Raw genomic sequence first — 15,013 nt, 5'->3', positions numbered from 1 at the left:
TCACTGAACAAAACAGGACAGCCTTTAAAATCATTACCTGAAAGTTCATTATTAGAATACGAAAAATTCCAGTGTCTTAAAAATATAAGAATTTCAGGACACTTATTCGAGATTTTTTCTTTTTTCTTTTTTTTTTTTTGTGTGAAAGTGTACGTGTGTGTGTGCATTCACATTCACACAGGACCTAAACAAGCAATAGCAAGTTAGATGAGGGCTTCAACTCTTCAGAAAAATCTCATTATGTGAAGAGTGAAGTGGCTCTGTAGGGAGCATTATGGAAATATCTGGGTTTGATTTAATGAGGCTCTTCACATTGGTGGAATATCAACTTAACAGAGGAAAGTCTACCCGGGGTGTCCAAGTTACCAAAATGAAAATTGGCAATTGAGATGATAAGAAAGTGGCTTTCTTGTGCGAAATCACTTCAGGTAACAGAGATAACATTAAATAACATACATTCTATGCACCAAGAACAATGTTTTATGTACCAAGTCTCTTATCTGTCTCTTCTAATGACTTCCCTTAGCGGGTTGTTAGTACTTGACAGCAGGTCTCTGTGCGGGGAACTTTTTTCCAATTCCACATTCAAAGGAGGTCCATCAGAGAACATGATTGGCAATTTTCGTCATAATCTGCACATTATTAGCATCAAAATTGACATGGCAGTAACACTGGTGGTTTTTGATGTGCCTTTCTTCAAGTTCAAGGAAGTCCCTCCAGTAGCAGTGGTTTGGTATAGCAGGTCTCAGTTACCCAGTGGTGGCTTTGCAGAGGCAAAGGCGCGATAGAGATGCGCGAGAAATAAATCCAAGAGCCGTTTTACAGGAAGGAGAGAGACGCTAAGAAAAATAATTAAATTTAGAAAAGTGTCTGGAAGGTAAATGCTTCAGGACAACAGCCTACACCTAGAGAGATTCAAGTATTTCCCAGATAGGGTGGATTATGGTAGTTAGAAAGCGTGACCTTAAAAATGCCGCTCCCGATCCTGTCAATCTTACACTTTCCTTCCCATTACTGGCCCGGCCGCGGCAGCCTTGTTAGCTGCCGCTTGTACAGAAATACGCGAGACATTTCTCATTTAGTCGAACTCAAACCGAAAGAATAACATTTTTTTTAAAAAAGGCAGAAACACATTCTCTTCCGCGGGCTCCCGCTCCCTGTACCCTCCGGCCCGGCCGCCCGCAGCCCCGCGGAGCCCAGCGCCTGGCAGTACACGGCAGCGCGCACCGCGGGGCCGCCTCCGCGGGGGCGCAAGTGCCTCGGAACGCACTCCCCGCCGGGCTTCGCGCCCCTCTGCGGTAGGGCGGTCAGCAATAAAAAAATAGACGGAACTTTTTGACCGAGCCGGGGGCGCCCCCCTCCTCGGCCTCCCCCGACTCCCCTTACAAAACGCCCCCCGCCCCTGGGCCCAGGCTGGGGCAGTTATCTGGTGAGCGGCGCCTCCTCCCGCTGGTCCGGCGAGGCGACGGCGGCCTTGCTGAGCACGGCGGCCGAGTAGGGCAGGAAGCCGCTCTCAGAGCGCTGCCCCGCCGCCGTGCACGGGAAGTCGGCGGCGGCGGCGCCCCGCGAGCCCAGCGCCGAGGCCGCAGCCGCCGCCGCCGCCGCCGTCTGGCTGCTGTGGCAGCTGAGGCAGGAACAGGGCGCCGAGCCCCCCGGCGGCCCAGACCCCGCCGCCGCCGCCGCCGCTGCTGCCGCCGCCGCCGCCGCCGAGGCGGCCGCGCTGCTGTTGAGGCCGGCGGCGGCGGCGGCCGGTGCCTGGTAGAGGCCGGGGTGTCGGAAGCTGCAGAGCAGCTCCGGGCGGGAATAGGGGTGCGAGAGGGCGCGGAAGGTGTCCAGCGGGCGGATGGAGGTGGCGAAGGGCGCGGCCGCGGCCCCCGAGGCGGCGGCGGCAGCTGCGGCGGCGGTGACCCCGACGTGAGGGTAGTAGTGGAGCGGGACGTGAGAGTGGAAGGGGTAGGGCAGGCTGCCCGTGGCCGCCGCGTGGGTCATCATGTAGGTGTAGAAGCTGGGGTCGGCCGGGTGGGGCCAGGACATGGCCAGGCGCTGTCTCTTGTCCTTCATCCGCCGGTTCTGGAACCACACCTGCGCGGGGAGACAAGTACAGCATGGCTCAGCACCGCTCCGCGCCCCTCTTCACCCGCTTCCGCCGACAGCACCGGCGGGCGCCCATCGACAGCCACCGCCAACGCGGCGGAGCAGTCGCCTGTGACCTTGCCCAAGACAACCGATCCCCCTCGGCCCGGGGAGGAACTTCGATCTGAATAAACGTTTTCCCTTTGAGTCGTCCCCTCCCCCCAAAGCAGGACTATGACTTTACAGTATTGACGCGCTCATCTCCCCGTGTTTAATAGCTGTTTATTTTCTCTCTCCTCATTTCTTTAGGAAATGTGCTAACACAATAAAAACCGACGAGGAAAATAAATAATAATAATAAGGGGTTTTAAGCAAATAGAAACTTCGATGTGCTGAGAAGCAAAGGAGCACAAGGGATGATCACCGTTAAGGGCCCGGCGAATCCATCAAGCAAAGCGGAAGCCGGCAGCCGGCCCGCTGAGGCCGGGCACCGCGGGGCTGCGCCGGGGCCGGGGACGCTCGGCGGGGCGCGGGGAGCGTTGTACCTTGATGGTGGTCTCGGGGAGGTTGAGGGCGGCGGCCAGCTCGCAGCGCCGCGGCCGCGACACGTAGTTCTCGCGGTAAAACTCCTTCTCCAGGCGGGCGATCTGCTCCCGGGTGAAGGCGGTGCGGTACCGACGCACCTGGTCGGCCCCCGCCGCCGAGCCGCTGTGCAGGCTGCCGATGCTGGCGGCGGGGGCTGCGGCGGGGGTGCTCGGCGCCGGACTGCTCTCAGTGTAGCCTGCGGGGAGAGCGCACGGGGTTGAGAGCGGGCGGCGGGGCGGCCCCCAAACCCGCCCGGCCGGGCCAGGCCCTGCGCACCCGTCCTTAACGCCAGCTGTCATTCTTACAAATCGCTGCTGCTAACGAAATCGATAGTCGGGTCTGGAAGGGTTGGTGGTTTTTTGTTTTGGTTTAGGATTTTTGGTTGGTTGAGGGGTTTTTTTGGGGGGGGGATGTTTTGGTTTTTGTTTTCCTTTTTCTTTTTTTTTAGTCACTTCATAAACGCGTTATTCTCCGTAAATGGGGCGGGTTTGGTGATTGCAGGGCAGCCGAGACCCGGGGAGAGTGGCGAGGGCTCGGGCCGGAGCTCGGCGCGTCTCCACCGGGCTGCGAGGAGCTCGGGCTCGGCGCTAGCATTTCCCCCATCGACTGCGGTTCCTATTTTCGTTTGAGACACACGAAATAAGACCCGTCATAAAACCTTTTTTTTTTTTTTCCCCCTCCAGTGTTACGTCGAGGATCCTTTCCCTTCTCTGGCACATTTGACAAAAAAGGCATGCACTATGGCCCCTAGGAAAACCAGCGCTCACCTGGCTCCCCCTCCCCAATTACAGCAATAATAACAACCATCGTCCATCACTATGCCCCGCAAAGCGGGAAGGAGACAGGGCTGTTTCAAACCCTCTGTTATAAACAGGGGGAAAGTGAACAATGCTCAGTTATCCTGAGGTGAACATAAGACAGCACGTTGCATATACACAGAGAAGGACACACACAGGAAAATATGGGCAGTTTCCTCGCACTCCTCTCTCTCTCTCTAATTTAATCTATGTATGTATATATACATGCATACAGCTCGAGAGACGCCGAGAGCTCCAAGAGCGTGAGGAAAAATCAGGAGAAATCTTTCCCTAAACATAGGTGGGTGGATATTTGTGCCCACATCTATTCTGGATATATATCTACATACCTATGGATTTGGGCATGCACACAGGCATGCACCCGCACAGGAACTGCCCGGGTAGTGTGTCTCGGCTATCGGGAGAGTGCAGTAATTGCAATAATATTTTACAGCCTGGAGCTCTATCTTCGCAGAAGAAAGAGCGCCGGTGCAGAGGAGAGCAACTTTGGCGGTGGCGGTGGGTTTGCTTTGTTTTTTAAAGCTGGCTGGCAAAGTGCGGGGCTTAGATGGAGATCATAAAGGAAGAGTTACCTTTGTTACTGTTTTCCTTCAGCTGCGAGGAAGTCAGGCTGGCTGGGGAGCGGAGCGCGGAGCAGCCCACCTCCACATCACTGTTCATATCTGCCTCTTGAGCAACTTCGGAATAAAGACTGATTTTCTTCCTGCTGTCCGACGGCGGGATTTCGGAGGAGACGGTGCTTTCACTGCTCGGATGCTGAAGATTGAATAAAGTGTCTATTTCAAATTTGCCTTTGGTGGAGATGTCCCCTATAGCGCTGTGCAGGGAGGCGGCAGTCAGTCTCGGGCTGAGGCGACCACTGTGCGGAGAATTTTCAAGGGCCTCCAGCACCGCATTTCCAGCTGAGTCTGACAAATTCGAGAGCCTTTTGCCAGCTGTAGGGCTGTGCAGCCCTCTCTCCATCAGGATCATCTCTTTTCTTATTCTTTCCATCATCTCAGCTTTATAAAAAATGTCAAAGTTGCAGGGCTGGTCCTGTACTAATGATGAGCTGCAGCAGGGGCTAATTCACATTCAGCCCGGCAAGTGTCTCTAAATATTATTATCTCTTTTTGAGGGAGGCGTAAAAATTGTGGGATGCCAAAGCGAGGGAATGACTGGTCAAAATGACCCATACATCCTTTCTAGCCCGAAATGTCATTCATCAAAAAGTGGTGCTCGTCATTAAGGTATGAATGACGCTGTTCGAATAATCATTTATTGTAACAGGTTTATAAGCAAATAAATACAAGCTCCTGTCAGTGGATAATGAAGGCGGCTTCAGAGCAGACAAATATATCCAGGTGGAAAGAAAGAAAGACAAGAAGTGAGGAGTAAAGCTCTTGTCCTTAGCTTGATCAGATCTTGCTTGAATTGCTCTGGGGTTTGGCCTCTGGGGTGGAATTGACAGTCTGATTAATAAAATGAGCTCTGCAACATTTCCCCCTTCATTTAGGTGCATCATTATGCTCTGATTTTTGTTTTGTTGCCTTTTAGGTCCTAATGATGCAGCTTCTTTCTCATTTGTCCTCGGACAGAGCTACATGCTAAATATTAGATAATGCTTTTCTTTATTAATATTTCTAAGGCGAATTTTAGATCACAATGCGAGGAAATGCTGGAAGACGACCAGAGGACAGAGAACACCCTGCCGTTGATTTCTCTCTACTTTTTCTTGCAATTTCCAGACCACATTAGTACTTTTATTTAGGAATTTACACTGACACCCCCACGCACCCCCTCACAGGTGCAAACCTTATATCCAGAGTTTAAAATACCGGTGCTGCCGGCACACACCGGTTCGAGTGCACCTACAGCAGTTGCCGGGAAATTAAAATATTTATTATAACGTAATATATTATAATTCTAATATACTTTTATTCGTTGCGTCCATAAATGTGATCTCCTTCTTACTTTCTATAATCCTGCTTATCGAAGAAGATAGCCTGCTTCTCCCCTCTGCGACAACACTGGCTGGTGACGGGGGGGAAATAACCGAAGAACATTAAATATATTTGTGATTTAAAACACTCCGCGGCCGTGCGATTTCATCCTCCCGGCAGGTTTCTTTCCAGCCCTCTGCTTCCTCCCTCCCCACCGCCAATAAACTCTACGTATTTAGAAATTAAGAATATAAATGAGGGGGGTTCATCGCCCACAGGCTTCTAGCTAGCAGAGACTTCACCTTTAGCACCCTCTCTCCGAAGTTACCTGTGGCTCAGGGATCTCATCCCTCCGCTCTTTGCCGGGTGCTGCCGGGGACACGGGCTGCGGCGCTCGGCAGACGTGGCGGTCAGGAAGTCTCCCTTCAGTGATAACTTTGCTAGTAATAATGACGCTGATGGCAACCATTTAAACGAAGATAAATCCTTTGTCGTTAGCATCTCTGGAGTGCTCTTCAATAGCTGCCCAACCTTTATGCTCGCCGTGATTTTTTTTCACTCACATCATCTAGTATTTAGACCCTGGGAATCTGAATTTCATCGCCCGGAGAAACAATCCAATGTTTCCTGTGAATAAACGCGGGTTTGGTTTTTTTGCGAGGAGAGATGTTCCTGCTAAAGTTAGTCACATACATCTCTTAAGTTCTTGTGCTCTAGCGCACTATTCATAGCTCGAAAATGGGATATTTGATAGATTTTTTTTTAAAATAACGTGTTAAAGTCTCCCTAAACGTTCCAGCGAATATTTAGAAAACATTCTAGGCGTTGTTTGCAGAATCCACCCCTCCATTAGCGTTTTATGTTAGCCCCTTGAAATGGGAATTTAGACTGCAGTGTGATGTCTTGCGTTTTACAGCCCCACAACCAAACAAAAGTAAATATCAACTTTTCCTCCTCGCGGGCGCGGCAGTGGAGCGGGACGACGCGGAGGGAGTGGAGTAGGACATAAGCCGCGGGGCAGCGGGGAGAACCCGCACACGATTCCCCCTGGGTCCCCCGGCCGGGCCGGGCGGAGGGTTTTGCACTGCCCTCCCGGCGGGGCGGACGGTGTCCCACCGTTACACCCCAGCTCAGGCCTTACTGAGCGTGGCCGAGCGGACTCCCCGCGGGCGGCAGCAGGCACCGCACCGCCCGGCGGGCCCGGGGCACCCAGCCTTAGCGGGGTCCCGGAGCCCCCGCTTCCCCCGCCGCAGCAGCAGCCGGCTGGCCCGGCGGGGCGCGAGGCGGAGCGGAAGCCTGCGGCTGGTTTATTGCTGTCGTTTGGCGCCCTCGTCTGTTTTCTTGAAGGCTGTAACAGGGCGAGCATCTTTCCCTCTGCTCTTTGGAAAACCGCAGCCGCGATAGCACATCTCCGAGGCAGTCGTGTGTGCGCACAACCAAAGCCAGCACAACTTCAGACTCCAGAAATGTTACTGCACTACTAAGAGAGATGGGACGCTTTTTATGTTATTCAGAGCGGATAGAAAAGACTATGAAAAGCCTCAATGTGAGAGAAACAAGTTACATGCAAGTGCGGCTGTGAATGATCTTTATTAGTGTTATTTTATATTTTGCACCTTTATAATAATACTGATACCTTAGGTTATGTACAATGTGACTTAAAATATAGCTACGTTTATATGCAAGGGAAATAACATGTAGTAAAAGACGTTAATAATCTTCCGCTAAATAGATGTGAGGTAACAAACCCGTTCCCCACCATGCAGTTAATCAGCACACCCCCAACCGTCAACCCACTAATAAACTAGTCATCTGATATTTATATTCCCAGCCAACTAGATGCATTTACTGCACCGATGTTTATCTTTTTATCTTGTTTTTATTTTGTTTTCCCAAAAGCAACAGCACAGACTAAAAACCTTTCGGCATATGTTTATAGTTGTTCAAAACCCACAGCTCAACCTAAAGAACCTCCGGCATTACAGTGACATTAGTGAGCAAAGGGGGAGGAAGTCACAGAGACTGCTAAAATATGGAAGGTTTTGTTGGACGCTGTTTACTCAGTTGTTCTTGTAAGTTTAAATAGCTGCTTAGGCCTGTGGCCAAACTTCTTTTCATTTTTACCTTGAAAGTTATTGCTCAAGGCATCAAAGAATATTTCAGTGCTCGTTTATTAAACCGGAGCCGGGAAAAAGAGGTCACACAACTTAATTGAAATGAAGTTCGTGTTAAATCAGCCAAACAACATCTCGGCCAGCTTTTCACCGCTCAAAGCGTGCTTGGGAAGACGAACAGGAATATCTGCTTCCTCCTCCTCGGCGGGGCAGGCTGCCAACAGGGGCCCATGGCGGCGCGCAGCGCAGGCGGGCCATCCGCGGCAGCGCAAGTTCTCCGGGTCGCTCCTCGCGGGGTCTGAGCACTTGGTGCTGCTCTGGTCGCGAGTGTGTGGGGGTGAGAGGGTCTGTCCAGGCGAGCGCCGGGGGAGCGGGGGCTGGCCCGAGGGACCCCGCGGCCCGGGGGGTGCGCTCAGCGCCCGCGCAGCGCCCGCGGCGGCACTGGCGGCAGGCACGGCGGCGCCACCTGGCGGTGCAGTGGCGGCACTGCGCGAAGGAGCCGCGGGCGCTGCCCGCCCGAGGCCACCGGGCAGCGCAGCTCCGCGCCCGCGCAGCGCACCCACCGTATCCCCGCTCAGCCGCGACTCTCCCCTCTGCCTCGTGCCGTCATACATGTAAAGGGCCAGACTCGGAACGTTTACTTGTCCCTTCAGGCCTGATTCTTCGCGAACTGTCACCTAAGAGTGGTGAAGGACGCGGAGCGAGCGTGTCCCCGAATCACGCGGGCCCTGCAGCATCGTCCCTCCCCCCGCTATCCAGGCTGAGACCCCGTGGGCGCTCGCTTTGCAAAGTAAATGATTACAGGATCTCTTCTGGGGCTGCTTTTGCACACAAACCGGTTTTAATTTAAACGAGAAAGCGTTACTCCGGCCGGGAAGCTATTCGGCCGACGTTTCGTTTCAGCCGGCAGCTGAGGCAGGTCGGCGAGCTCGTCCCAGGTCAGCGTCCCCGAGGTCCCCGCGCTGCTTCGCAGCGGAGGGGGGAGTCAGGGAGCGGCCAGCACCAGCCCGTGACCCGAGAGCTCAAGTTCAACATCCGCATGTGCTCAGAGGCTGTGCAGGGAGTCGGGAGAAAACTTTCTCCGACTCGAAATGGATTTTTAAAGTTGACGTAAATAAAGAGATGACAAGCTATGGCACATATCTGGAGGAGAAAAAAAAATTAACGATTTCCCCTGCTTTGGTGCTAAATCTTTTCAGTACTGTAACTGACTTTTTCTTTTTTTTTAAGGCGTGGTAGAAAACGAAAGCTTCTCTCTTCTGTTTTTCTATTAAAATTCCACACAGGTTCGAAAGTAACAACGGAACGCAGTAGGCATGGGGATAAGTTTTGGAGAAATGTAAATGGAATGCTTTTCTCTTCATTTGCGTACTTCCTTTGCCCTGAGAGAGGTGGTTGGGAAATATGTGTTTGCATTTGCTTTTGTTTTCTGGAGCAAACACTAGCAAGAGAAGAGACTTCGTAAAGATATTGTTACCATCGGCAAATTCTGGCGAGGGAGGTGATGGAAAAACTGGATTGTTTCTCCTGGGAGAGACCAGGCAGAGGACAGACAGCAAATACTAAAAGCCTGTACTAAAAGCTTGTGTGGAGTCTTAACTGTGTTAAATCATGGCAAATGTATTTGAGGAAATGAGATAATTTCAGGGAAGAAAAAAAGAAAAAGACACCTTTTTTTTCAGGGGTTGAACACAACCACTTTCTGCAGCGATGCTATCTGTGCAGATTCCCGTCCAATGTGTCAATGGAAAATGCAGTGCGGCTCCGCGAGGCGCTGGGCATCCGCAGAGCTATCGCCGGGGAAAAGCGAGGACTGTCCCGCAGGCAGAAACCCGGCAAGGGCGGCACGTCTCCATCGCGACTGTCCTCCCCGGGTAGCGGAGGTGACGGGCTGTTCCGGGCCGGGGCCAGGGCCGCAGCACGGCCTCGGGGCTCGGGGTGCGGGGCGCGTCCTGCCACTTGTAAACTGGGTGGATGCTCAGAGCGATCCGACCTTGGCTCATGAGCTCATTATTTTTATTCGCGTGCATAATATCCTGCCGTGCAAGGCAGTGCTGTTTTCTACACCCTCTACAAAACGGCTCATTATGAAATTGAAGTCTTTGGTCATAAACCCACCCAAAGACACAGTTTTCAGAGTCACGGAGGGGCTCTCGCTGGAGCAGAGGTCTCGGGAGGGTTGAGGTGCTCTGCGGGTGTCGCTGCGGCTGCACCGTGATTTGCTTTGATGCAACAGAGCTCAAAAAGCTCCAAAACCCTGTGCTTTAGATTCTCCTTTCTTTCGGCGGCCTTATTTAAAATGACGTGACGGGAGACAAAATTTCACCGCATCTATTGCAAGAGGAAACAAAATGCGAAATATGTCTGGAGAAATAAAGTCTCTTATTTCTCGGGAATTCAGCGTGTTAGCAATGTTTTCACTAGAAAGCTGCGTGTAGGGACATAAAAGGATGGGAAACTTGTGCCTCCACAAACCATCCTCCTAATCATGTAGGGTTTCATATCCTGAGAGTAAATACTGATTCGGCTTACAACCGAGAGAAACACGTAATCACATCTGGCTCACTTCTTAGCTGATTATGAAAGATTAAGAGCAATTAAGTGGTTATAGCTAATGAACGTGAACTCGTGTTTGCCATCCAGTTGTTGTATTACTGACAGTTGATTAGTGGCACCCGTTTGTCATTCCTCACTCCGCTTCCACAAATTGCCGACGATTATTAGACCGGCTACAAAGCAGGGCTGCGGGGCGGGCGGCTGCTGCGCGACCTGCCGCGCTGCCGCTCGGCCTCTCCGCGGCAGCCCAGTAGTCCGGAGGCCCCGCCACTGCCTGCCCAGTCTGCTCAGCAGGGGCATCCCAACCCTGAAATCGTGTCAACGCTGACTTTCAGCTCCACGACGGCTGCCTCTTTTTTCTCCTGCGTCTGAGCCTCCGTTGGGACAGTAAACGCGGCCCCAGCTATATTATTTTCAGCTGGCACAGCGTTTCCCTGCCCTTCTCGCGGAGCTGCCGCCTTTCCCAGCAACTTGTTGCCTTCCGCGCCAGAGAGAGGGTTAAGTGTTTGCAGTACGCAACTGCGGAGCGACAGATGCCGGCCCACAGGGGCAGGGGCTGGAGTTGGAGCTGGGGCTGGAGCTGGGGTTGGAACACGTCTTCGGAGCTCACTCCATTCCCAGTTCTTCGCACTCCTCCGGTTTCCATCCTGGCTCAGCGGGAGAGTCGAAAGAGACGACAGAAGGATTTGCCACAGTCTTGGGAACTCACCCCCAGAACAGCCGTCAGCATAAGCAAACGCTGCGTTTTAACTAGGCTGCCTTACCACGACATGAACTGACACTGCAAGGGGAAAAAAGCCACATCTAATCAGTGCCAGCTTTAGCATCTTGCTCTGAGCACAGACCCGATGCCTTTTCCTGGCTGGCAGCAATATTTGGGGGGCTAAGGGAAGGTCTCCCATGGAAGAGAGCTAAGTGGAGCCAGGGAACCCGTTCTCCCCTATAACAAAGCCCTTCTCCTCCATACATCGCTTGGAAAGAGGCAGATGGGGAGGATGGGTTACAAAGACCGTGCCGGGTTTTTCCCACTGCCGCAGACACAACAATGAGCTGAGGAAGGTCTCTCAGGGGACCCGGTCAGACCCCTGCCCTCGGCTTCAAAGTGACCCCTGCCCACCGACCAAGGGTCCTCCTCTGGCCCTCTTGAAGCCGCGGGCAGGAGGAAGAGTGGGCGGTAAGAGCGACGGGGGCGAGGCTGGCCCGTGGGGCATCACCGCCGCCCGCCTGCCCCAACCCCTCCCCAGCGCCGGGTCCGTGTCGGAGCGGGAGTGCGGCGGCGGAACGGAGGTGGGAAGGGAGGGGGGACGCCGTCGGTGCGGACCGAGGGGCTGCGAGGCGAAAGGGGCAGTGCGGGCAGCGGGAGGGTCACATGTTTCGACGGCAGCCTATGAGCAGCCCCCCGGGCTGCGGCAAACTAATCTGGAGCCGGCCGCCCCCGCCCCGTCCCCCCTCCCAACCTGGACTTCGTTTTTATAAACGTACCGCCAGGATCCAACCTGTTGGAGGCAAATAACCATTTGCATCATGCCCGGCCGGGGACCGAGCCGCCGCCGCCCGCGATGTGCAAGGCCATGAGCAAAGCAGCGACCTGGGAGATGGACGGACTGCGCGGTGACAGCGGCGGCGGCGGCGGCGGCGGCGGCGGAGCCTCCGGGCAGTGCCGTAATTTCCTCTCCTCGCCCGTTTTCGGGGCGGCGCACACGGGCCGAGCGGCCGCTGCCGCTGCTGCCGCCGCCTCGGGGTTCGCCTACGCCGGCGGAGGGGAGCGCTCGGGGGCGGCAGCGAGGCCCGACCCCCCGGCCAAGGACTGCCCGGGCTCCACCGCGCCGGCCACCGCCCCCGCGCTCGGCTATGGGTATCACTTTGGCAATGGATACTATAGCTGCAGGATGTCCCACGGGGTTGGGATCCAGCAAAACGCCCTGAAGTCTCCCCCCCATGCCTCCATTGGCGGCTTTCCCGTGGAAAAGTACATGGACGTCTCCAGTCTGACCAGCACGAGTGTCCCAGCCAATGAAGTCTCCTCCAGGGCGAAGGAAGTGTCCTTCTACCAGGGCTATACAACCCCCTACCAGCACGTTCCTGGGTACATAGACATGGTCTCAACGTTTGGCTCTGGGGAACCGAGACACGAAACATACATATCAATGGAGGGCTATCAGTCTTGGACTCTGGCTAATGGCTGGAATAGTCAGGTTTACTGTGCCAAAGATCAGACACAGAGCTCACACTTTTGGAAGTCGTCCTTTCCAGGTACGAGAAGGAGAGAAATGTTCTGAACTGAACCCCCCCGCGCCTCTCCGCCTGCCCGTCCCCTCCCCCGCCCCTCGGGCTGCAGGGGCGGCCTGCCGAGCTGGACACGCTGCGCAGACATGCATAGAGCAGAGAGAGAGCGGGGAACGGTGGATTTTCCTTTTTCCTTCCCTTCCACACCCCCCACCCCTGAGGAAACCTCAGCCTCTGCTTTCCACCCCGCGGGACAGATCCCAGAGTCCCCCGCCACCCACGGACAGGGCCCCGGAGCCCGTCCCGCGGGTCCCGGCGCGGCCTCGGGCTCCTTCGCCTGTTTCTTCTCTCGGTGCCCGGGTTTGTATTCGCGTTTGCAGTTTGCAGGACGATGGCTCGAAGGCTTGCGCTTCTCTGCCTCTCTGGCTGGCGATTGACCCGGCCCCAGAGCACATAAAAGACTGCAAGTAGTGAGGGCACACAGGCACAAACCACATGCAAACAAACCCGGGGAAACACACACCAAAGCGATTTGTGTGTGTGCACTGCCAGGACCGACCTGCGCTCGGCCCCCCAGCCAATGCCCCGCCGTCCTGCATGCTTGCTAGCGATGCATGCCTGAAAAGTGATGACAGTCCATCAAGGTTTTGGTGCTTTGCTAACGTGCAAATAATGTGGCAGTGTAAATAATAATAAACTGTAAACAACCCGGCATTATTTATTTGCCCGTGAAAACCAGTGCCCAACAAGTATCGGTTAAGCTTTAAACGCCTGTAATAAAATTCTAATTTTTCACGTAATGTCTTTTACAATAGGGGACGTTGCACTAAACCAGCCCGATATGTGTGTCTACCGGCGTGGGAGAAAGAAGCGAGTGCCGTACACAAAACTGCAGCTTAAAGAACTCGAGAATGAATATGCCATTAACAAGTTCATTAACAAGGACAAGAGGCGAAGGATATCCGCAGCCACAAACCTGTCTGAGAGACAAGTTACCATTTGGTTTCAGAACAGGAGAGTGAAGGATAAGAAAATAGTCTCCAAACTGAAAGAAAATGTATCTTGATCTATTAGTTGTGGACAGTGATGGATATATAGACTCAATTTACGACCAGCTAAAGACTTTTGGAAAGACTTGAAAATATATTTAATTTTTTTTTCTCCTTCCAGCGGTGGCGAAATTTCGGGAATTGTTTTCCGTGAAAGTCAGCGTTTTTCTCTCAGTGGACGGGAGTGCTGACAAATCTTGAATTATAGTTCTGTTTCTACCTTTCGAAAATAATAATATTAATATTAATTATATTTTCTATTCTTCCCTCTAGGCCAGTATAAACGAATTTCAATATGTTGAACAGTTACAGATATAACTTTCTTAAATGCTTAACTCTTTCGGGGGGTTTCTTTTTTTTTTTTTTTTCTCTGAACAACAACAAGTGCCAAAAAGTGTCAGGTTTGATTTGCTATCTAAAACTTCAAAACACGCCGAAAGAAAAAAAAAATCAATAGGAAAATGCAAGAAAGCCGGAGTCCGGACCCGTGGCAGCATTCGGCTGCTGCCAAAACCCGCTGAGGTCACTGGGACCCGGAGAGAATTGTGAATTGCGTGGAGGGGTAACTCGGCAGCCGAACTTTTTAGTGTTTTTCGAGGGACGGAGAATCCGTCTGAGCTGTTGCGGGGCGCAAAGTACAGCCCCAGGCATATCCCACCGCTCTTTCCGCTTCTGCAGGTTTGCGGTTTTGGTTTATTCTCTTTTTTTCTTTTTCTTTTATTTTTTTGGTGCGGTTTCATTTTCAGTGGAACCATTTCATATTTCCCGGTTGAAAAAGGAGCCGACAGTTCCCGGGCAGAGGCATCCGGGGCCGGGCGCTGGGCGCTCCGCAGGGGCGCAGGTCGCGGCACCTCGGGGAAGCGCTTTCGGCGGGATTGATGGGCCGGCTCGTCCTGCAATCAGGGGGAAAGCTGACGCTACAGAGGTGTGTATAAACCTGCGCAGACCTTGTATAAAATACCCTGTCTCGACTGTCTCGCAAGACTCTTCTCCCTCTACGGCTTTTTAAAAATGCCTCCCGGTCGGAGAATTGAGTTCGTCACTAACTTTTAATTTACAAAAATAAACGGGTGTTAAATACAGAAGCAATAAATAAGGAATTTCAAAAGGTGCCATAATTTAGATAGGCCGAAAGGCTAGGATTTTGGCGACTTTGTATTATTTTTAACCTAGTGTACATGTTATGATACAGACAGGGTGATCAGACACGCTAGTCAACTACTAGGAGAGAGAAGCGATATCCTCTCAGTTAAGGTGCCTCGATTAATTATTAAAAGGTGTGTGTTCCGAACTAGTATTATTTATTATAATATACTATTGCTCTAAACACTTTGACTACCAGTGTATGTGGGTAAGACATACGGTAAGACTATTTCTCCATAAACCATATCCTTTTCTTTTCTTGTCTTAAAGTCTACTTTTACTTTGTGTTGGAAACATGGGCTGAACTTCCAAGCTGTTAACAATGTTGCCAAACTGTTCCTGAATCGTCGTTAATAAAAGGATTTCTTTTCCATATATATAAAAAGAGAGTAAGAAATTCGCCTTATTTTTGCAACAAGGCGTTTCACGGGCTCCAAGCTTACTTGGGATCTTCCCAGGGCCACTTTGAGGTCGTGGTGCTTGGGGAAGGAAAAGTAGGTACCATGCGAGGCGCACTGAAGGAGAGA

General features: G+C 52.6%; 2 protein-coding genes across 3 annotated transcripts; one reads left to right on the top strand and one right to left on the bottom strand.

Annotated features, from left to right (window-relative positions):
- Positions 1-1,422: 1,422 nt before the first annotated feature.
- On the bottom strand, positions 1,423-4,651 carry EVX2 (even-skipped homeobox 2). 2 transcript variants are annotated; one of them, XM_065638236.1, is made up of 3 exons: positions 4,058-4,651; positions 2,619-2,854; positions 1,423-2,082 (listed from the first exon to the last, which is right to left on the bottom strand). In XM_065638236.1, exons 1-3 carry the CDS (start codon positions 4,470-4,472, stop codon positions 1,423-1,425), a joined length of 1,311 nt encoding a protein of 436 aa, XP_065494308.1. In that variant the 5' UTR covers positions 4,473-4,651. The 2 variants fall into 2 exon arrangements, with proteins under 2 accessions (XP_065494308.1, XP_065494309.1); XM_065638237.1 differs by having other exon boundaries at positions 4,049-4,472.
- Positions 4,652-11,627: 6,976 nt separating this feature from the next.
- HOXD13 (homeobox D13) lies at positions 11,628-13,360 on the top strand. The gene is made up of 2 exons (XM_065638089.1): positions 11,628-12,321; positions 13,110-13,360. Exons 1-2 carry the CDS (start codon positions 11,628-11,630, stop codon positions 13,358-13,360), a joined length of 945 nt encoding a protein of 314 aa, XP_065494161.1.
- The last annotated feature ends 1,653 nt before the right edge of the window (positions 13,361-15,013 follow it).

The sequence above is a fragment of the Caloenas nicobarica genome, chromosome 6, assembly GCF_036013445.1.
Source record: "Caloenas nicobarica isolate bCalNic1 chromosome 6, bCalNic1.hap1, whole genome shotgun sequence".
NCBI classification, from domain to species: domain Eukaryota; kingdom Metazoa; phylum Chordata; class Aves; order Columbiformes; family Columbidae; genus Caloenas; species Caloenas nicobarica.
Note: the sequence above shows the minus strand (reverse complement) of the source record. Positions and strands in the feature narration are given on the sequence as shown.